The 23,474-nt window shown below is 37.0% G+C and overlaps 2 protein-coding genes across 2 annotated transcripts; both read left to right on the top strand.

Moving 5' to 3' along the window:
• Positions 1-17,215: 17,215 nt before the first annotated feature.
• LOC18431478 (protein EXORDIUM-like 2) lies at positions 17,216-18,635 on the top strand. The gene has a single exon (XM_006841603.4). It carries the CDS (start codon positions 17,501-17,503, stop codon positions 18,470-18,472), a length of 972 nt encoding a protein of 323 aa, XP_006841666.1. The 5' UTR covers positions 17,216-17,500; the 3' UTR covers positions 18,473-18,635.
• A 3,181-nt stretch (positions 18,636-21,816) lies between these two features.
• Positions 21,817-23,357, top strand: LOC18431479 (protein EXORDIUM). The gene has a single exon (XM_006841604.3). It carries the CDS (start codon positions 21,943-21,945, stop codon positions 22,783-22,785), a length of 843 nt encoding a protein of 280 aa, XP_006841667.3. The 5' UTR covers positions 21,817-21,942; the 3' UTR covers positions 22,786-23,357.
• The last annotated feature ends 117 nt before the right edge of the window (positions 23,358-23,474 follow it).

The following is a 23,474-nucleotide window of genomic DNA, read 5'->3' as shown; positions in this document are numbered from 1 at the left end:
GAGAAAGTTTATATATGGTCGTTAGCCTTATACTATTGAAGTAAGGTGTACCTCAAAAATCTTGTAGAAGAGAATATTATGACATTAGAAAACCCTCCAATTTGATTATCTCCACCTCAATATGTATGCATAAGAAAAAAAATAAAAAAAAGAATTTCAAATCCTTAAAATTGTACATCTTGTGACAAATTACCTAGACTGTCTATTTTCAATATTTGTAAGTGTTTATAGATCTGCTTCATCTATACAATTTTTACAATTTAAATTTCAGAACTAGGGATAAAAATAGATTTCAAGCTATCATAAACTTGCCAACACTAGAACTTTATCTCCAAAAAAAAAATTAGAAGTACGCCTTACTTCTACAGTATGAGAAAGGTACCTTATATAAACCTTGCCCGATGTGGAAGTAGGATTTTGTCGATTACCGTTTGCGCTTTATTTAAGTATCACCTTTGCATTTTGGGTGGAATATGGACGTGTGTGAAACATACGGTTTCCAAAGATGCCACCGAAATATATTTAGTCTCTTGCCGAATAAAATCTAGTGCTAAAACGCATGTGAGGTTGGCATTCAAAAATGTGATTAGGTTTGTGGGTTGTGTTCTTTATATCCTTTGATTGATTTTTTGGGGCAGGGGCCATTGGATAGGGGTTGTCCAATTCTACTTGAAATACTAAGATTTGATTTAATGAGGCTTCGAAGCCCTAAACCACTACAAACGAAGGAGGATAAGATGAGGTACAGAGCTACTGGTTCATGGAGCTATGGAGGTTACTCGAGCTCAATCAGCAGGGGATCGAGAAGGAGGTGGAGACTAGGAAGCTCGAAGCTGCAGGAGATGCGAGAAGGCCCAAGATCATCCCTATTGATTCTATTCATTGGGCTTCCAAGCTAGAGTTGGCTATGGCGGGATCCTTTTGCCCACCCGTCTATGACTTGAGCCTTTTTGAAGACTGGGCCATGAGGGCTTGGAAATATAAGGTGGTTAGCAGGACCATTCTTTATAACATAACTCTGATTTTCTTTGGCTCTTTGGAGGATGTAGACAGAATGCGAGACAACTCTTCTGGAGGATGAGTGGTTCTCTGCTCTCTTTATAATGGTGGAGCTCTAAGGTGAACACCTCTCTTATTCATCCTTCTTCGATATGGCTTCAGGTAGAGGGCATACTTATTCAAGCTTGGACTAAGCCGGCATTTGAAAGGATTCTATAAGAATGCGGCAAGCTCATCGAAATTGATTAGTTTAATACTGCAGGCCCTTCATTGGGTGTCCTGAGAGCTAAAGTCTCTTACAACCCTGAGGTTATCGTTCCTGATAGTTTGGTGCTTAAGTTTAATAATGATTTCTTTAAGGTGACCATCACCCCTGAGACTTCACCCAGCCCATCACTACGTCTCCCCACCACTACTTCTCCCCCACCCAGCCCCATCCAAGGATAAAGCCTATTTTTCAACTCTGGTAAAGTACTAGGGCGAGAGGAAGAAGAATGGCAAATTGTTACTAAAAAAATAAAGAGGCAATAATATTTTCACAAGTTCCAGGGTGGAAAAAAGGTGGTAAAAAATGATGATGAAGGCTCCTTCATTTGACATGTGTTCGCCCAACAAATCGTCATGTGGATCTTTCCCTTGTGGAGCTTCTCAAGAAGGCCAATAGGGCAAGCCACCTGTCTTTGAGGTGTCTAACCATTGCATGCCCGTTTGGCAATAGGAAGTTGGAGTGTCTTCCAAATCTAGCCATCTGCCAGCTCATCCGACGACCATGGTGATTCATTTACCTAAAGGCTTTGTCCTTGGTAGTGTTTTGAAATCTCCTGCAGGCCGTTCGGTTGATTCTTCGGCAGGTATCTTGGGCAGGTACGTTCCTTCGTGCCACATGGAGCTTGTTCGGCCGTCGAAGTATGATCAAACAATGTGTTTTCCTTTACTGCCTCTAGAGAAGCCCTGCCTTTGCCACCCAAGGAGTCTCCTCCAATACGTATGTCTATCATGCCTTTTTGCCCTCCCTAGGATTTGCCTTTAAATAGCAGCTTTCTGGACGAGGAAAGCCCTAAAAACCTTCTCTAATTCTATCTCTTTTATGTTATTATCATTTCCTCTGATAACAGTAACGTCAAACCTTTCCCTTCCATGGCTATCCAAAGGATTACCTTTACTGATCTGCCTCATGAATAACCCATTGAGATTGTCGACCTAGTCTCGGAACTTCCTGAGGGGGCTGCCAAGATGAATTTTTCAGAATGGGATAAGAGCCGTGCTTGGAGCCATATTGCAATGTCTTTGCCTTCTATGGGGGCCAAAGCTTCGGACCTCCCGAAAACCATGTTCATAACTTCTTCCCTTCATATCCCTTCCCTTTTCACCATTGCATCATCTTACTCCTCTTCAGAGGACCGCTCTCCCCGTTCCCGTAACTAGCACCCAAGTAAAGAGCAGAAGAGAGAGGTTATATGAGAGAAGCTGAGACACATTATCAATGCCATGACGATACAGTACAAAGGCACCCTTAAGGTCGTGAAGGAAGCTTTGGATGCTGCCGAGGTGGAATGGTCTGTACTTCTCAGGCCACAATGGGTGAATCTCGCTTAGAAAAGGAGGTTGCAGCATTAGTGGTTGAGTTCACATTTGATCCCTTTGCTGCTGACTCCTCTGAAGTCACCAGAGGAAAGGACTTTAGGTCCTCTTGAAGCTCATCTCTTGGAATGTTAGAAGCCTTTGAGGAATTATAAGGAGGAGAGCTCTAAAGCAGCTAGTCGTCGTTCATAAGCCGCAAATTTTACTCCTCCAGGAAACTAAGTTGTCCTGCCCTAATGCCTCTATAAATCGATCCTTTTGGGGATCCACCTCTCTAGACTTCATTTTTTCTACTTCGTTGGGCTAGTCTGGTGGCCTTCTGATTGTTTGTGACCCTTCGATAGTAAAGGGCACCATTTTTTATGCTTCTTTCAAATGTTTGTCTGTTATCTTTTCTTTTGTGGGGTCTTCAGACCAGTTTTTTATTTCTAATGTATATGAGTCGAATTTAAGTAATAAAAAACCTTGTTTCTTTTTGGAATTGTATTCAATTTTATCCCGGTCCCAGTTGCCTTGGTGTGGGGCCGATGATTACAATTAAGGGCAACGTCTTTAATGGACTGATTGACATAAATTTAGCAAGCTAATTGATAATAGATGAGACTCCTCCTTCCCCAAAGCCTTTGTCAAAGCACTCTCCCAAATTTCTTCAGATCATGTTCTGCTGGTGCTTGACTTCTTCAGTGGCTTGTTTGGGCCTTCCTCATTCTGATTTGAACTCACGTGGCTAGATAATTATTCCCTTAAATCCAAAGTATTGGTTGTGTAGCAAAATACGATCATCCAAGGTTGGGGGGGAGGGGGGATTGAGATTTATTCTGCCTAAGAAATTATAAATGCTCAAACAAAGGCTCAAATATTAGGCTAAGAGGCACTTCGGTTATGTCACAGACAGAGTGAATCACTCGGAGAGATTCCTCAATGCTCTAGACCAACTTGAACAGTCTCAAGGGGGATTATCTTTGGAATAGAAATCCCCGAAAGATGTCATCCGGAATGAATTGAATGATAATCTGAGGGCCCGAGAAACTTATTGGTTCTAGAGATCTCTATCCAAATGGATCAAAGATGAAGATAACAATACCAAGTACTTACATGTCATTGCTAACTCTAGAAGGAGTACAGACAATTTGGAGGGTATCAGCATCCCTGAAGTAAGGGACCATAAATGTATGGAAACATTCATTGTCAACTTCTTTAGAAGTGTATTTTCATCGCAATCTAGACTACCTTTCTCCCTATAAGACCTTTCTTCCAAACAACTAGACTCTTCTATTGTGAATCAGTCCAAGAGGACCTTTTCAGTTAGAAGAAATTAAGGAAGTAGTTTCTCTCTTCCCAGAGACAAGGCTCCTAACCCTGATGGGTTCCAAGTGGTATTCTTTCAAGCGTTTTGGGACATTATCAAGGATGATTTGAAGTCTATTTTTGATGGCTTCTATACAAATGCTAGAGTCAATAAGCCCTTAAATTCTACTTTTATAGTTGTTATTCCTAAGAAATAGCAGATGGAATCTCTCCAAGACATAAGGCCTATCGGTCTCTTGAATTCAGTTTACAAAATCCTAGCAAAGGTTCTTGCTAATATACTGAAGTCAGTCATCTCCCAAGTTATACTAGGACATCAATCATATTTTATTCAAGGAAGACAAATCACATATGGTATATTGTTAGTGCGGGGGGGGGGGGGGGGGGGGCGAGGGGGGAGATTTATTCTGGCTAAGAAATTATAAATGCTAAAACACATGTTCAAAGATTGGGTTAAGAGGAACTTCGGTTATGTCACAGCCAGAGTGAATCACTCGAGGAGATTCCTCAATACTCTAAACCAACTTGAACAGTCTCATGGGGGATTATCCCTAGAACAGAAGTCCCAGAGAGATGTCATCGAGAATGAATTGAATAATAATATGAGGGCTTAAGAAACTTATTGATTCTAGAGATCTCGATCCAAATGGATCAAAGATGGAGACAACAGTACCAAGTACTTACATGTCATTGCTAACTCTAGAAGGAAGACAAACAATTTGGAGGGTATCAGCATCCCTGAAATAAGGGAGAGACCGGAAATGTACGGAGACATTCATTGTCAACTTCTTTAAAAATGTGTTTTCATCGCAATCTAGACTACCTTTCTCCCTAGAAGCCTTCCTTTCAAGCAATTAGACTCTTCTATTGTGAATCAATCAGAGAGATCTTTTCAGTTAGAAGAAATTAAGAAGTAGTTTTCTCTCTTCCCAGAGACAAGGCTCTTAACCTTGATGGGTTCCAGGTGGCGTTCTTTCAAGAGTTTTGGGACATTATTAAAGATGATTTGAAGTCTTTTTTTGATGAATTCTATATAAATGCTAGAGTCAATAAGGCCTTAAATTCTATTTTTATAGCTCTTATTCCTAAGAAACAGCAGATGGAGTCTCTCCAAGACATAAGGCCTATCGGTCTCTTAAATTCAGTTTACAAAATCCTAGCAAAGGTTCTTGCTAATAGACTGGAGTCAGTCATCTCCCAAGTTATACTAGGACCTCAATCATATTTTATTCAAGGAAGACAAATCACATATGGTATATTGTTAGCTCAAGAGGTGATCCACTCAACCTGATATCCTGCCAATTTTGGTACAATGTGCAAATTAGACTTTGAGAAGGCTTATGATTATGTAGAATGAGATTATCTAGATGACATGATGAGACACATGAGTTTCGAGAATAGGTGGAGAAGTTGGACCAAAGGCTACTTAGTCTCATCCTACATTTCAGTTATGGTCAAAGGCTTGTGGCTACTTCAGGGCTACTAAAGGCCTAAGACAAGGGGACCCTCTGTCCCCGTTCTTATTTACTCTGCTTGGGGAATCATTTGGTATTATGATGTGATCTGCCATGGAGGCCAATGTCATCCACAGTCTTAAGGTCCAAGGTTATGATACGATTGTTTCCCATTTATAGTATACAGATGATACCTTATTGTTGATCACTGCATCCTAGAGCAGATGCAAAATATTTGGCTTTTCCTAAAATATTATGAATTGATATCGAGTGCCAAGATTAACCTCTCTAAGTCCAAATTAATTGTGATCAACTGTGCATAAGAGGATTTGGGCTGCTTGGTTGGGTTGTGGGTTAGAGGATCTACCCTTAAAATACCTAAGGGTTCCTCTTGCTGATGTCAAGTTGCCTTTATATGCCTGGGAATCTATTATCCAACGACCATAATAAAAGCTGGATGAGTGGGAAAGTAGGTATCTCTCTTTAGGGGGTAGAATTACCCTGATCAACTCAATGATGGCTCATACTCTAGTTTATTTCCTCTACCTTTCGCGGTCCCAGCTTTTGTGCTCAATAAATTGGAACTTCTTATGAGGAGAGGGGTTTTTTTGTGAAGTGGCTCTCCGGAACAACACAAATATAACTTGGTTAAGTGGGAAAAAGTATGTCGACCTAAACATGAAGGGGGATAGAGTTTTAATATGGAACAGTTAAGGAAGAGGGGCAAGATACTGGTCAATGCATGTATTTTTTGTAAAATGGATGCGGAGGATAGCAACCACCTCTTTCCCCATTTCCCTTTTATCAGTCCTTTCTGGAATGGGGTTGCCTCGATCGCCAACTAGAGGTGGATCATGCCTGAGAAGATCCATGAATTCTTCTCTTAGATTCTACACCCTCCTTTTCCCTCGACTGGTGTTCATTTGTGGCGCACTCTTGTTGTTGCTATTCTCTGATACATTTGGAAATAGAGGAACTCCAAATATTTGAGGGGAAATCTCGATCACAATCATCTGAATTTCATTGTGGAGGGTAATGTGATCAACTGGTGTAACCATCCCTCAAGACTCCTTGGCAATGGTCCTCAATCATGGATGAAATTCAAATAGCCATTACTGACAAAGAGGTTATCTTTTGCCACATCAACCGAGATAAAAATGGCGATGCAGACGCTTTAGCTAGGTTTGCCCCTGAATCTCTCTTTCTTCTTTGTCCTCTACTCTCATCCCTTCTTTCTCCCCTCTCTTCTTCCTCTATTCTCATTTGTTACTCTCTTTGTAACACTTTTGTAATTCTAAGCTTTTGCTCCTCATTAATGAAAGTCCAAGTTACCTTTCAAAAAAAAAAGAAGAAAAAAAAAAAAGGGTGACATTCAAAGAAGCCTTAAATATGAGGTTGCACAATATAATTTTTGTGAAGAAACTGTTGGCCCCTTATTTTATTAACCAATTCATGCACTTAAATTTTAAAGAAAGGGAACGTATATAATAAGACCATTTGTTTTGTAGCAAGGTTGTCACAGTTAATTTTGATAGGGTGGCTGTAGTTATTCCATTGACCGAGCTCAAACTTCAAAAACAAATTTCTTGGACTCTGTAACACACCCAAGCTCTCAGATTTCAAATCAGATGGTTTAAAATAATTGTGACATCCTTATATTAATTCTATATAATCTCTTAAAGGAATTAGGCTAGGATAGGATTTTGAAATGCCTGCGACTCACGTGGGTTAATTTTATTCAAATTACAAGTGGTTTAAATGAAGAGAATAAGTTCTGCACTGGGTACTCAACACGGCTAACATTGTAACATGATTTCTAGCATTCAAATTTCATGCCGGTCTTAACATAAAAAAGGAAAATGATCTTGCACAGATACAAATTGTTGGGGCAATTTTAGATCACAATCATTGAATTAAAACGAATCTTGAATTCAATCTTGATTTTTAACATTTCTAGTCTTACCCTTTTTCTTCTTAATTTCATAAGCGAAAAATTTATATAGAGTCGAGGCGCTTAATAATCAAATTTGATCCTACCTCAAAAATTTCATTAGAGGAGGTTGTTTTGATTCCCATATCTTCAAATTGATCATCTCGACATCAAGATGCATGGACATGAGAAAATATGGATTTCAAGTTTTGGAAATAGTGTATTTTTCAAACATATTTTGGACCGTCAATTTTCAAGATCAAGTTTTCATAGATCTGTCGATCTAAACTATTTTTTACAAGCTTTAAACTTTATAAATACATATGAAAATATATTTGAAGACTATCACAAAGATTTCTAGTATTGAAACCACATCTCCCAACTTTATTTGAAGGTAGGCTCTAATTTGATTGTTTAGAACCTAGGCTCTATACAAACCACACCCATTTCATAAACACCCAAAGGCCTTCCCACATAAGAAGTTTCTCCTACCCATCTCTCTCTCTATATATATATATATATATATATATATATATATATCTTTTGTTTGTTTGAATGTCAATTATTAGTAGCGTGTTATTTTTTTTTAAAACCATTAGTAGTTTTCGACAAGGGTTGGCATTGGTCGGAATGGAAACCAAGTCTGGTACCTGAGTCACATGTAGTGTGAGTATCTTGACCTCATATTCTCTCTCCCTCTCCTCTCTCTCTCTATTGAGGTGAAAAAGCTCATCAGGTTTGTTCTCTCTAAGCACGTGCAAAAAGAAAAAGCTTTCTCAAATATGTGAATATGTGTTTCTTCTCAATGTTTTCACCGTCTCTACTAAAACTAAAAATATCCATGCACCAAAAGCTTTGAAGAGAGTAAAGGTTTTCACTTGTTGAGTTCTCTATTTTTTGAACTTGTAGATATGACTATGAGTGATAGGGCAGGCGCACTTGGTTTTATTTTTATTTTTATTTTTTGGATTATTGATTCATTAGAGTTATGTCTTGGAACAGTTTCAATTGATTTTGTTCTATGTATAGAGCCCTTTCTTCGTTAGAATGTCTTTTCTTTTCTTTTCTTTTTTTGGTGCATTATTGGTTCAATAGGGTTGTGTCCTTTAATGGCTTCAACACAACGATTTTTTATATATGTAGGATCCTTTCATCACTAAAATGGTTTTGTGACAAAAAGGCAAGAGAAAATTAATTTTGAATTGTGTAATTTGAGTTTTCATTTGTTTGAGTTCCTTTTTGTTGGAGAATGAAACCTTATGTTCATGCTCTGGAAACAAGGAATTTACCATCAGAGAACTTCATTTTTTTTTTGGTAATTCAATAGCGAAGACATACCTCTACCCATTTTTTTAGATAGATGAGAGAGTTAGCTCTTTATATATATATATATATATATATATATATTATTTTAAGGTTTCAATGGGCTTGACGATGCTTATGTTAAGCTACAGCTTAGGAAGTATAAATTTAGGATTGGGGTTGTCAACATTAATCTGAACCCCCAACTTCAAAGGAAAAGTTTATTTTCCGAGTCAATGATTTGGATGATGAATTGAGATTGTGTGTTTTGGACAAGGATGAGCTCTTCGATTTCAAGTTCATCGGTGAGGTTAATTCTTTTGGAAAAGAGCGTTTTTTTTGTTAGATTTTGTGAATTCATTATGGGCTCTTTTTATCTGCATTTGTTTGTTGTATTTGAATTTTATTTTTCCACTTCCTCTCTTTCTTTTTTTTCTTTAAACGATTTATCTTTTTGAGTTGTGGTTTCTTTTCTTCTATTATTTTGTTGGGTACCCAATTTCTTATTCCAGTGTTGTATTGCCCTCTTTTTTTTTTGAGTCATTATATTCTATGTTCTATACTTAAATGGAATATGGGATAAATTTTAGGTACTTTATTTATTTATTTTGTCATGTTTCTAGTTATTTTTGTGAATTTAGAGTACATTTTTATGTTACTATAATTTTTTGTTTCAAATAGAGTTGTTGTGAGTGTGTCATAAACTAGACTCAAAGTTCAAGAAAATTTTTTTTGAACTTTGTATCACAACCCAAGCCATCCTATTTGACATCTAATGGTTAAATAGAAATCATAACCTCCTTATATTAAAAGTAAATGGTCTATTTGTATATTTTTCCCAAGTTAATTTAGGGTAGCTTTGTAATGTTAAAAAAGAAGAATTTGGGGTGCGCTTTGGGGCCTTGAATATATACTTAATGGGTTATGTTAAGGTGCTCACATTATAGAGCATTTTATAATTCTACTGAACAAATTTTGGATACTTATATACCTATATTTTGTAATATAATATTTTTTAGTAAGGGTATTTTTAGTTATTAGGAGAAGTGTGACATCATCCACATGGAACACTAAATACCACTAGTGCGCTTCATGTCACATTCATTTGTGGATGATGTCATACCCTTTTTAATGACCGAAAATACCTGTACTAAAAAAGCTTAATGTACAAAACAAGTTTATATCAATATCCAAAATTTGTTGAGTACAATTATAAAATGCTCTATAGAATGAGCACCATAGCATAACCTACTTAATTTACATTTTATAAACGAAAAATCATTTTTAAAATTTTTAGTTCTCTTAGAGTATGTTTTATAAATGGGTGCAGTTTGTTTAGAGCCTAGGCTCTAAACAATCAAATTAGAGCCTACCTCCAAATAGAAATGTGGTTTCAATGTTGGAAATCTTTGTGATAGCCTTAAAATATATTTTCATCTTTATTTATAAAGTTTAAAGCTTCAAAAATAGTGTAAATCGATAAATCTATGAAAACTTGAAAACATTGAAAATGGACAGTCAAAAAATGCGCTACAAAGTACACTATTTCAAAAACTTGAAATTCATTTTTTTTTCTCATGTTCATACTTCTTGGTGTCAAGATGATCAATTTGAAGATATTTGGACATCAAAACAACCTCTTTTAATGAAATTTTTGTAGTAGGTTCCAATTTCATTGATTGGAGCCTCAACTCTATATAAAAATTTTCCTTAAGTTGAAAAATATAACCCAGACTAAAAGACCTAATTTCTAAAGATAATGGCTTTAGCCTCTCCACCTAATGCTTAACTAGGCACAAGACTACGTCCTTCAACTCAATTGCTCTCTTTCCCACAAAATAATTATAGCTGTGATAATGGTAATGATAATGATAATAAATCTTCTTCACCTCCACGTGCTTTCTTCAACCCTCAAGCACCTCTCTCCTCATAATTTTCAGGAAGAAGCCAAGTGGGCCCTAAATTCAGGACCCTCTGATAAACATTAAGAATGGATTAAACATATGGAAATTTTTTATATAAAGCATCAATTATAAGTGTAGTGCACCCTCAAAAATCTATGGTAAAAATCTTGACCTCAAGATATATAAATATTACAAAAAAAAAAAAAAAGTTTTCCAATTTTAAAAATAGTGCATCTTATCCATTTTCAAAATTTTTAAATATTTATAAATTTGGGCGATCTACACTATGTTTTGAAACATTAAATTTTATAATTAGCAATAAAAAACGAAGGTCTCCCATAGAAAAAGGGGGACATAATTTTTGGTTCGGTGGGAATGGTGGTGCAGGAGTCAAAAGAGGCGGGGTGGAAAAGCCGAAAGGTCACTTTTCAATCCGATACGATTGCTGGGATTTTGTTTTTCTCTCACCGACTTTGCACAAAATGATAAACCAGCACTTCTCATTTGACTTTCCCGTGCACCCTTCATGAAATATGGCTGAAGGGGTCTGGGAAATCCTTAGATATGGAAGAGAGAAAGAAAGGGATAGCTTTGCGGGCTCTATTGAGAGCATCGTCCGGTTTGGATCGGAGCCGCTTGGCACTTGGCAGGCACTTCCGATTTGTGCGACCTCGGAATCCGGCTGATTCTCTTGGTTTTTGATTTGTCGTTTTAAATCAGTGTTTTAAAATGTGCAATTTATTATTTAGATAGGAATCGGCCGGGATCTCCAGGATAGTATGGGTCCTCACCTGGTCCCCGTGAAACCCCTTATATATATTCTTTCTTTTAGAAACTTATTTAATGTTTTCTTATGTGCCCTCTATCCCTTCCCTGTAAATTCCTATTTTAACTCATGTATTTCTTAACATTTTGTTTGGATCACTAATTCGAACTAATTCATATCGAATTATGATCACCAATCCAACTATTTGACATAGATCTATAAGTAAGCGACTCGCCCCACCAATTTGGTTTTTAAAACAACAATTGAAAATTTTCTTGTAATATATTGTTCAATCACACAGATCGAACAAGTAAATCAGAATCGAACAAATGGTCATTCAAAACCGATTCAGATTTTTAAAACATTGAAAAGGAGTTCAGCCACATTAGTTTCAAATGATTGTTCCCAACCAAAGTTACTTGCTGGTTTTTTTTTTTTGGAAAATTGTTTTATACAGGCTGGACCACATTTCTACATATGCGGTCTAGAAAAGTGTAAAGCATCCATCTTAAAGGTGGATGCAAGTAGGTATTCCATCTAAAAACAATGGAAACTAACTGTCCAAATGTTTTTTTTACTAGAATTATTATTTCTATAATTTAAAATTTATTTATGTTTTCATATTCATGATCTTCATGTTAGAGATTACATGTCTTTAAAAATTAAGTCCTGAAACCCATCTCAAAAATGATTTATTAAGAGGCCCACATTTCTACATATGCGGGTTTGGCTGCATTGAAACCGGGTCCATTTTTTTGCTCCGAGAGCGATACTGTTACATGACATTGTGCGGTGAGCAGCAAAAAATAAATTTAAGTGCTAGTTTGGATATACCCAAAATTGCAATATTTTTGGATTGCAATCCAAAAATATTGTGAAATAGATTTGAACCCACAAGATTTTACTAGATTTTTAGATTGAAATAAAAAATTCTGCAGTCTCAAGTCAAAAGTTACCTAATGAAAGTGGGCCTCTCTTACCCCTGTGCAAGCCCCACCTTGTGATCCAACAACCTACACCGTGAAACCTCAAATGTACTCTCTCTCTTTCCCTCAAAACCCCCAAATCTACTATCTTTTCTCTACCTCAGAAACCCCAAATCTACTATCTCTCTCTCCCTCAGAAACTCCATATCTACTCTCTTTCTCTGAACTATTTCAATCCGAAATCTTCAAAAGAAAATCAACTGTCATAAAAAGATGAGAAGATGAGAGGAGCCCAAATAAGGCAGAGAAGAAGCACAACAATAACATGAGCTTGGGTCTCTCGTTAAAGGGAAAAAAGAAGCGGTAAAAGATGAAGCTCAAATAAGACAGAGAAGATGAGAGAAGAAGAACAATAATAACAAGAGCTTGGGTCTCTTGTTAAAGGCTAGAAAAGAAGAGGGAAACAAAGAGAACGTTAATTCATCATTACGGTTTGCTCCATTCTCCTGCTCACAGATTTGTGGTTGTATCAAGGTTAGAAGGAGAAACTTGCAAAAAGATGAGAGAGAGAAAGTTAATTGCATAGTTATACCTTTCTTGTTGAGGGACAAAATCGCTTGGTATTTTTTGCAATTGGTATTTAAAAAACTGTATTTTTATTGGATAACAATTTCTTTTTATTTGATCTCTAATCTGGCCCTCAACTTTGGAATTGTTATTGCAAATTAAAATAGAGTGGAAACTATAATTCGGCACCTATCTCCACTAACATGTCATACTAAAAATATGGGCACAATTGATAACGGAAACGTTTATTTCCCTAATACAATGTAGTTCATGTGTACATAATACATAGACCGGCGGTCCACCATCTGGTAGAGGCGACCATTCGGCCTTTATTTTTCGTCAGCACATCAATATCACATAAGGTGGGAGTATGACAACACATGGAATGGTAGGTTTGTATACAGCATGCTATCCACACAACATGTGAGTTCCAGTGCTTGAGCCAGGCTCCGAATACTTCCGGTAGAATACTCGGGCTCACCACCCCACCGACCCTGACTATCCCCGAGTTCGGTGTCTCACTCGAGGATCTTAAAAAAAAATAAAAAATAAAAACATAAAGAATCCCAACAAAATAAAGAATTTATTTGTGATATTTATGTTTCCTACCATTTTGGCAAAATTTGGAAAGTGATTTGACCAAAAATATTTATTTTTACCCTCCCCTTCTTTTTTGGAATTTTTTTTTTTTTTTAAATACCCCCGTTACAAATTAAGTTTTTGAAAATCAAAATTTTCACTACTTATTTTTATATTCTCTCATTTTTCTCTAGTTTTCTTCAGACATGTCAATGTGTTCCCTCAAGACAATATTTGTTTACTTATTTATAATAAGAAGTGCGCAAAAAATTCATTAGGCAAATTTATCTTTAAAATACCTAAAGTAGAAGATCAAATATTTATTTTCCTTGTTCAATGCACGGGAACAAAAATATCTTAGATTGCTAAAGTTGCCTTTTTAATAGAGTAATTTAAAAGAGAAGAGATACAATGTAAATTCCCCTAAAATTTGTCGGGATTCGGTTTGAGGGACCAATTCCCATGCTAGTCATTGAACACTTTTTCTAGGCGTTTGATCCGCCCAATTTATGAACTTCAATTATTGAAAAAACAGGAGAATTCACTCATCATAAATAAAAAGAAAAATGATGGCATCCATATGATGTGGATGCTTGAAGTGGCGCACAAGTAACTTTTCTAGCATTTTTTATTAAAAAAAAAAAATGACTAGGATCACTTGTAATGTTTTATTTTTAATTTTTTATCCAATTCATATTAATATTAAATTTTGGCATCCACGACACTCAATTAGACGAATTTAAACAATATAAAAAACTAATTTGCAAAAATTACATTGACGAAGATAATCTTGAATGTTTCCGAGGTATTTTTGTTGACTTATTTTATACAAATTTTCACATTTGTTTAGGTGCAACTAAGTGCGGCACAAACCCCTTCAAAATTTCATGGAATTCCAATTAATAAGAAAAAATAAAGAAGTGTAAAGTAAAATATTATATTAACTAATGGAAATCCATGTTTTTCTTTTGAGCCATTGATCCGCATGATGTGGATGCCATACTCTCTAATAAAATAAAATAAATAAAGTAAAATAAAATAAAATTTTTGTTTTAGTTTTCAATTCCATTCAAATACACATGATTTTTACCGTAAAAATAGACATCCCATGCCTCACTAATGAATGAGTAGCATGTTAGTTTGACACATTACTATTCATATACATATGAACTTGTTTTAGCAGTAAAACATTTTGAAAATTTCTAAATTTTGTTATCAAATAAACCTAATAGAGCAAATAATGTTCACTAGAAAAAATTCAATTAAAAGATTTTCAAATTTTATTATTAAACATAAATAATGTTCATTTTTTACCATAGCTGGTAGTGACAACCAGAGATATAACACAAGATATCCGTTATATATGACCAACCCTATTACTTCGAAGTTTCAACAAAATGAAATGCACCACTTTCAACAAAACAAAACACTCTTTTCCTGGGTGTCGTCCATAGGTTTGGCGGGGTTTTCGAAAGCGTCTTTTCCGGTAGGTGGCGGGCGGGTGTCATTTTCCGATCATTTATTTCAGGTGGGCCCCCATTGGCACGTGGCAAAAGGAAAGGCTGGCTTCCACTTCCTAAGTGGAACCGCCAACTAAAAGACGGCTGATAAACTTGAGTTTGACGAGCGATGTTTAAGAAACAGTCATCTTGATTTTGGAATTTATAACAATTTTTTTGTGAAATAAAAAAACAAATGATTTTTTTAAAAAAGTATAGTAGACTATTTATCTTTGTTGGAAGGAGGTTATAATCAATCTTGGCCATTGGATGTGAAATTTAATGGCTGTATTTATATTCTATTGACCCAATTTAAATTTCAAAAAAAAAAAATTTGAACTTTGTGACATTTCCAAGCTATCATATTTCACATCGTATGGTTGTTAATAATTGTGACATCACTGTATCAAAGGTAAATAGTCTCATTATATACAATCCTAATCAAAGATCCCTCTTTTTATCTAGCTTTTTAGCATGATGTTCCATCATATGGCTTATCCCCATGTATGTATGGAATAATGTAAATTAGAATGGCCAATCAAGATTTGTGTAATCGATCCAAATAGTTAAAAAAAGGTTCTCATGATGATAATAAAATCGTAGTTGGTTGATAAACTAAAAACTTATTATTATTTTTGTTATGTTCCCAAAAACAAAAAATGGGGCAAAAGAAAGGCCCAAATAAAAATGAAACCCTAAAATTGAGTAAAAAGAAAAAATTAGCTTTGGATTTCACCAAAAATAATGGAATTAAATCAACGCGTACTTTTGGGTAAATATGTTAAAGGTGTGGTTTCTATAAGTTTGCAACTCTAACCAGTCCAATTAAGGTGCAATTCCAAATTTTATCATAACATGCAAGTTTGGTAAAAAACAATTCTTAGGATTATCTCAAAATCTATTTTTACATCTAATTACAAAATTTTAAATTTAAAAAATAGTTAAAATAAAGTAGATCTGTAAATATATGAAAATATTAAAAATGAATGGTCTAAATAATGTATTGCAGGATGCACTATTTTTGAGACTCAAATTTTTATTTTTTTTCATATTCATACATCTCGATGTCGAGATGATCAATTCGAGTTTTTTCAGCATTAAAACAACCTTTTTCGAAAAAATTTTGAGGTGCATCTTTGATTCTACATTTTAAGGTTGCAACCTTATATAAACTTTTTTCATATGTTAATCATGTTAACTTGCAATAAAAATAAAACACTTTAATTCACAAGGTAAGTAACCAGCTAATGAAGCAATGATAACATCGTAATCAATCCGCTTACATTGTAATCAATCCGACCAACTTGAAAAAAAAAACAATCTCAAAAAATAAAGTGGGCGTAAATTTTGAAAGCTTTTCTGAAGTTCATAATATATGGCACGCAAAATACTTATCATCTCCATCACCCATATCGACCAAGGATGGTGGAGATCAGTGTTTGACTACTCGATCCAAGTTTGCAGTACTCGGGCTTGGTTGGTGAGCTCGAATTTCCCTAAGTTGTGTATATCAAAAAGCAATTAAAAAATATTCATAAAAAAAATCCAAAAGGAATTTATTTGTGACATGTTTTTTTTTATGTTAGATTAAAAAATATTTTGACCATGAATACTTATTTTTACATTTTTCCAGCTTTTTTAATTATTTCAAAAATACCCTTAGTCACCTATTGATTTTTAAAAATCTATTTTTTATTATTTATAACCTCATTTTGATGTGTTTTGCTTAAAACTAGTTAAACATATAGTTTCTATTTTTTTGGATTTTGTATATATTTAAGAATTTTTCTAACCTTATTTTTTCTACAGTAGTACTCAAGCCGAGTACTTGGTTCGGGCCTGGGCCGAGTATTTGCACCGAGTGGTGGTTTCCAACACTGGTGGAGATGACATGTAAAATAAGGGTTGGTAGATAACATGTACCATCACACAGTTGCATGCATATGGTTTCAAACTTTAAGGGTTCACCAGAATAAAAAAAAGAAAAGAAGGTCATGACCCAAATAAAGGGTGTGGTTTGTATAGAGCCTAGGCTCTAAACAATCAAATTAGAGCCTACCTTCAAATAATGTCGAGAAATGTGGTTGTAATATTGAAAGTCTTTGTGATAGCTTTAAAATATATTTTTATATTTATTTATAAAGTTTAAAGCTTTAAAAATAGTGTAGATCTACAGATCTATGAAAACTTGAAAATCTTAAAAATTGACGGTCTAAAAATGTGTTATAAAATATACTATTTCCAAAACTTGAAATCTATTTTTATCTCATGTCCATGCATATTGATGTCGAGATGGTCGATTTGAAGATATTTGGGCATCAAAACAACCTCTTCTAGTGAAATTTTTGAGGTAGACTCAAATTTGATTGTTTAGAGCTTCGGTTCTATATAAACTTTTCCCCCAAATAAAAGGCTGCTTATTATTCTTTAGGAAAAGTGGCAGTCATAATCTTTCTCTCTTTACAAGAAGGGCAGCCTCCTTTGAAAAGGTGAATACCAACACCAGTTGACGAGCTGGAACTTAGACTAAACCCCCCTACTTGGACCCAATAATGCCCCCAAAAAGTGTGACCCAAATTATATACCCATTCCCCCCTTTAAAATTTCATACTAACTCACCTTTTCCCCAACTTATAAATACACAACTCTACTTCACTCCCTTCCTCAACTCAATATCACTACACAATGGCACTTCTTAGACTCTTCTTCCTCTCTCTTCTCACTATAGTCATGACCCTGGGTTCAGATATCCCTCCTTTGTCCCTCAAGCCCTCATCTTTGGTGGAAGGCCCTCTCTTGAAGTTGGCATACCACAAGGGACCCCTCCTCACTGGGGACATAAACCTCTATCTCTTGTGGTATGGCCAGTTCCCACTCTCTCAAAAATCCATCATCTTGGACTTCTTAGCCTCTCTTTCTTGCGAAACCCCGAATCCTCGGACTAACGCTTCGGTGCACTCGTGGTGGGCCACGCTAAGTTCCTACGAAGACTCTTTGGGCCACGGAATTCGCGGTTGCTTAACTGTTGTGAAGCAAGCGTACGATGAGGCATACACGCTGGGGAAGACGGTGAGGAGGATCGACCTAAAGGCCATTGTTCTAGGAGCAATTGCTAAGGGTACCTTCCCCTTAGACCCCAACAAAGGTATATACATAGTGTTAAGCTCTAGAGACATCGGTGTGGAGAGATTTTGCCTGAGTTCGTGTGGATTTCACGAGCCTTTGACGAGAACTAAGAGAGCGGAGGAGGCGATCGTAATGGGATGGGTCGGGGATTCGAGTACCCAATGTCCAGGCGAGTGTGCATGGCCTCTAGCTAAGGCACAGTATGGACCACACATGGAGCCCCTTAAAGCACCCAATGGTGACATAGGGGGAGATGGGATGGTTATGAACTTGGGTGTTATTTTGGCTGGAGCATTAAGCAACCCCTATGGCTCAGGATACTTTCAAGGCAATGCATTGGCTCCATTAGAGGCTGGGAGTGCTTGTGCTGGTGTCTTTGGATTGGGGGCTTACCCTGGTTATCCTGGTGTGCTTCTTAAGCATCCCAAGACTGGAGCTAGTTTCAATGCTTATGGTGTTAGGAATAGGACTTTCATATTGCCCGCCCTATGGGACCCCAAAACCCTTTCATGCAAAACCCCTTTAGCCTAGTAGTCTTTTATTGTAGGCATGGATGGGAAGAATAGTGCATAAATAGATAGATGATGAAAGGTGGTTTGCTTTAATGTTTCTTCTTTGTAATGAGATGGAAAATGCATAAAACCATGAGTTATCCTACAAGTATTAGTTACATAATAAATGCTAATTTGTGGTCTATTATTATTATGTATTGTAAAAATGACCAAAATATTATTCCCAATCTTTTTAATGTCTTGTAGTTATTTTCTTCATTCTAGAAATGGAAATGGAGAGAGTTCCAATGAAAAGGGAATAAATTGCCAAAATTCCCATACAAGCTCAAAAAAGGACAAAAAAAAAAAAAAAAAAAGGGCTAAAAAAAAGGTATGCATGATGTAAGGTTGCTTTTGTAAGAAAGAAACCCTAACACCTATGACCAATATGATGATGTTACAGTCCTTTCCATATAAATGTAATCTGGCCGTGTTTTCTTTATGGTACGGACCACAATTTTAAATTTTGTTTCCCCACATTTAGCCGAAAGATGATGTTGGTTCTTTCCTTTGCATTTGAATAACATTATATAGATCTATGTAGGATGGTCAAAAGATTCAAAACAAGAACTTTAGAACATCAACGTTTTAGCTTTTTTTTAATTAATTGGAGTCGACTACATAAATCATGGTTTTTCACTGTACTCTACTAAAAGCCAATGAGGCCATAAGTCCCATAGCTTTTCCGACAAAACAAGAACTCTAGATAAAAGAGAGAAATCAGGGTGGGGGCGTCACAATATGCCGTTTAGGCTTCTCCACTTAATTATCTAAAAAAAATGAAAAAAAGAAATCAGTCATGGAAAAATCAAGGTGGGCAGATTAGGGAATTGTGCTCCCTAGTGAACATCTACAGTCCAACTATACTTGGATGTTGGAGATTGACCCCTGTATGCAGAGTGTGAATGCTCCCCAGCGAGAGCAAGTATCTCTTAAGCTAAGATAAATACTAAATTCCACTTGATTTACCCAGTTTTGTTGAGTCAGTTAAAAACAACTTTATGCAAATATGCATTGCGAAGGTCAGTTTGGATTCAGGACTATTGTTTAAGACAATTCCATCTTAGTGACAATTATGTGCCAAAAATGATCATCACGCACATTTTGTACGTATAATAATCTTGAATAAAACACTTTTAGCTACCTGCAAAAAAATAATGATCAAGACCCAGTTTAAAGGAAGATTTACTATCGTATGATGTTGTTCACTTCCCTACCCATTCACCAGTAAAAAGATGAATTGCTTGGTATGCTCCGATCCGCTATTCATATATACCCGCTCTCCACCGCCGCACTTTTTTCAAATTTCAGCAAAATGCTAAGAAAGAAAGTGGAAATGATCTCATTCCTAATTAATCACAATCTTAATAGAATCATAGGAGCATCCAAACAGCCTTTAGGGCTTCCAAAGCCATAACAAGTAATAAAATATAAAAATTGGAGGATTGAGTAATAATCGAGTCTCTTATGAAGTCAACATTGACATCTCACCATTTATCTTCACAAAATTTACCCAAATGTCAAGATTTTCATTGGTTAAATCTTGATTTCTTGGGTTACAGGGATAAATTTTTCTGAAGTGCCATGTCTGTTATAATTGAATGTTAAGTGCCATGTCTATTAAGTATTTGGTTTTTGTGTAGAGTTGTGACTCTTGAAAGTGTCTCCCTACTGGAAATGTGTAATCCATTGACTATTATAAAATAGGTACTCAAGCATATTGCAAAGTGAATGAGTTCAATCCATTGCAAAGTTTTGCTCAACTTACTCTTGCCTTCTGCATCAAGCATCCATCTTCTATTCTAGATACATAAAAAATGGTGGTCCTATCAAAATATACCATATGTATTTTTAAAATTTTAGTATCCATTTTCATGTTGACCAACATTGAGATTCTCAACCCTGGATCCAAAGTCCATCTCTAAAATTTGTTCCAAATAAAGTTAGTTATCTTACGTTTTAAACATAAAATAAGATAATCTATTCCAAATGAAACTAATTATCAATTAAAAAAGCCCTAATTAGTTTTCCTTGGTAGTATATTGGTTCGGTTTAATTATATCCTCAAAATTACAAATACATAAAATGTTAAGAGTAATTTATGCATGTGTTAAATTCGAACCTATTGATTACCAACATTGATCGGCTGGAGCCTTCTCAAGCAAAACATGAATCAGTGGGGTGGTCCACCCTAGATCTGTGTTTGATCACTAATCCAAATCGGTTCGCACTAGTGATCTAGAAAAATATTAAGAGATAAGAAAACTAAAATGTAAGTTAAGGATGGGGTAAAGATCTAGAGAAACGTAAAAAAATATTAGATAAACTTAAAAGAATTTGAATTAAAAATATAAAAGAGTAGGAGGGGAGGAGGGACGGACGGGGCTGGTGCTGATACTTTTCTAAAATCGATTCATTCTTAGCCGATTCCTGATCTGGATTGGCTATTCTTGATCTAAATCGCTAGGCTTTGAAATATTGATTTTGACTTCAAAATTGTAGTATTGAATGGTATATTAGTGTTTACAGCCTCCTTGGTGATTAGCATTTTTAGATACGGCTTAGACTCTGAACTTATTTGAAGCTCTTGTCTTTTTTTTCTTCCAACAAGGATGAAGCTTGCTGTTTTATTATTTATTTATTTGTTTATTTATTTTTGATAATTCAATAGGGGACGATGAGCCCTACTGTTATCGTCTCCCATAAGCGCAGATGCTTCTTTCTGCGTGCCAACTGCCAAGGAAACAAAAGACGTGGACAAAAGCAGGCCCTCCGATCTTATCCTTATCCTACCACAAGCCACCACGCTCATAGCACGTCAACACTTTCATACCTCACACGTGAGATAACTGCCTGACGTGTCATACAACCCAACATCTACGTGGAGTGTCTTCGTCGGACAAACAACACACGTCACCGTCCTTTTTTAATGTGACCATAATACCCCAACAACCACGCCGAATTTGTTCCATAAACGGTACGACTGAAAGGCCCGGCACTAACCTTAGCAAAGTAGGCCGCTTCGGCAAACTGTAGTGTGACGGTCGCGCTAGATCCAGTGTCAGGGACCGACCCGGCTCTCTTTTACTTCCTTAATTTTTCTTTTATTTTCCCTCATTTGCTTTTTTGCACGGTCTGACCCGACCCATTCCTGACAGGCCTAGAGCGGGACCGGAATGGCCATAAGCCAGGGCAAAGGCTGCGCAGCCCGTTACCACCCTTAATAAATGGCCATAAGCCGTCTTGATTATACCTTATTCTAAACGATATGGTACTAAACACCATTGCTAATGTAGAAAGCTTTCCCACACCATAGTCTTGAGAGTAGGACGTTTTCTTCGAAAACGTTTTGTGCATACGTATGCTATTATTTACTATAAATTTGGTCACATCCACGCACTCGCCCTCTCTAGACTGCCAAATCACACACACACTCTGTCCTCCCTCTTCATGTCTCTCTCTCCTCAGATGGCGCATTCTCTGAACCACTGTTTCCTACTCTCTCTGCTATTGTTTTCTTTCCCCACAGTCCTCTCTCTCCCCAGAAAGCCACTATTTCTGGTCCCCACAGCCTCACCGGTTCTCGAATACCACCGTGGTCCACTTCTCACAAATCCTATCAACGTCTACATCCTCTACTATGGCCACTTTCACCTTTCTCGGAAATATGCCATAGCCGACTTCTTCGCCTCCTTTCTCTCTCCAAACACTGCAACCCCTTCTGTCCAAACCTGGTGGAGAACCGCCCTCTCCTATACCGACCTCTCCCGCAGACCAGTTTCCAACAACGTCTCCCTTGCCGGAATGGCTTCTGACCTGGCCTGCTCAGCTGGAAAGACCCTGACCCGCAACCAACTACCTCTCCTCATCAAAGCGGCCATGAGAAAACAAACGCTGCCAATGGATCCCTCTGGCCTTTACCTCATTCTCACATCCGACGATACAATAGTCGAACGGTTTTGCATGAGCTCGTGCGGGACCCATGGGGCCCTACTTCTGCCCAGACCCGGTCCAAAAACGGGTGTGGATAAAACTGGCGGCAGAGCGGTTTGGGCTTGGGTTGGCGACCCGAGTAAGCAGTGCCCTGGGTTGTGTGCATGGCCTTACGCCAAGCCTTTGTGGGGCCCTCCAAGTGTTCTCATGGCACCAGGTGCCGATGTGGGATTGGCTGGGATGGTGATCAACGTGGCAACCATGCTTGTGGGATCCGCCACAAATCCCTACGGTGACGGGTTCTATGAGGGGGACCCACTTGTTCCCGTGGAGGCGAGTACGGCCTGCCCGGGTTTATAAGGAAAAGATGGATTTGCCGGGTACCCTGGGACCCTCTTGGTGGACCCCACTACCAATGCCAGCTTCAATGCCTACGGGGTTGGGTCCCACATCTTCCTGTTACCCGCCATATGGGACCCACTCACACGCAAGTGCAAAGCCAACGTCTAAAACTATTATATAAAGACCCTAGTAACTACTTGATCATACACAACCGCTGTGCAGAGAGTATGGTACAGTAGGTGTATTCACAGACTTCAGAGGACGAACGGTGGGGATCAACTGTAAATGAAGGTCTGGCACCATGGGGAAGGGGCAGTGGATATAACGGTGGTGTATCATATGGCTAGTGTTCCTCTGATCATTTATGCTTCCAATTGGTGATATGTGTTTGTTATTTTTATTACTAGTTAAGCATGATTCAGAAAATTTTAATCCAAAAAAACAGAAATGAATCATAGTGGCCTCATATGCAATACAGTACTGTCGAATTTCACACACGCAGGAAAATCACAACCATCATGATCGAACTCGATGAAATGCATGTGCAACTTACATACATGAATACAATAGTTTGGTTTGAGGACCTTAAACTTTCCTTCACTACGGGTATAGAGATTCGAATAACCGATCTCAAATAGTTGGAAAAAGTCTCTGATGACGATGATGAAAATCACTTCAGCAAGCATTACACTTCTGACATACATGCA

This window comes from Amborella trichopoda, chromosome 2 (genome assembly GCF_054954075.1).
Source record: "Amborella trichopoda isolate Santa Cruz 75 chromosome 2, AtrichopodaSantaCruz75HAP2 v2.0, whole genome shotgun sequence".
NCBI classification, from domain to species: domain Eukaryota; kingdom Viridiplantae; phylum Streptophyta; class Magnoliopsida; order Amborellales; family Amborellaceae; genus Amborella; species Amborella trichopoda.
Note: the sequence above shows the minus strand (reverse complement) of the source record. Positions and strands in the feature narration are given on the sequence as shown.

Bases quoted from the DNA above. Each gene is read 5' to 3' on its own strand.
- LOC18431478 (XM_006841603.4), top strand. From the start codon at position 17,501: ATGGCACTTCTTAGACTCTTCTTCCTCTCTCTTCTCACTATAGTCATG.
- LOC18431479 (XM_006841604.3), top strand. From the start codon at position 21,943: ATGTCTCTCTCTCCTCAGATGGCGCATTCTCTGAACCACTGTTTCCTA.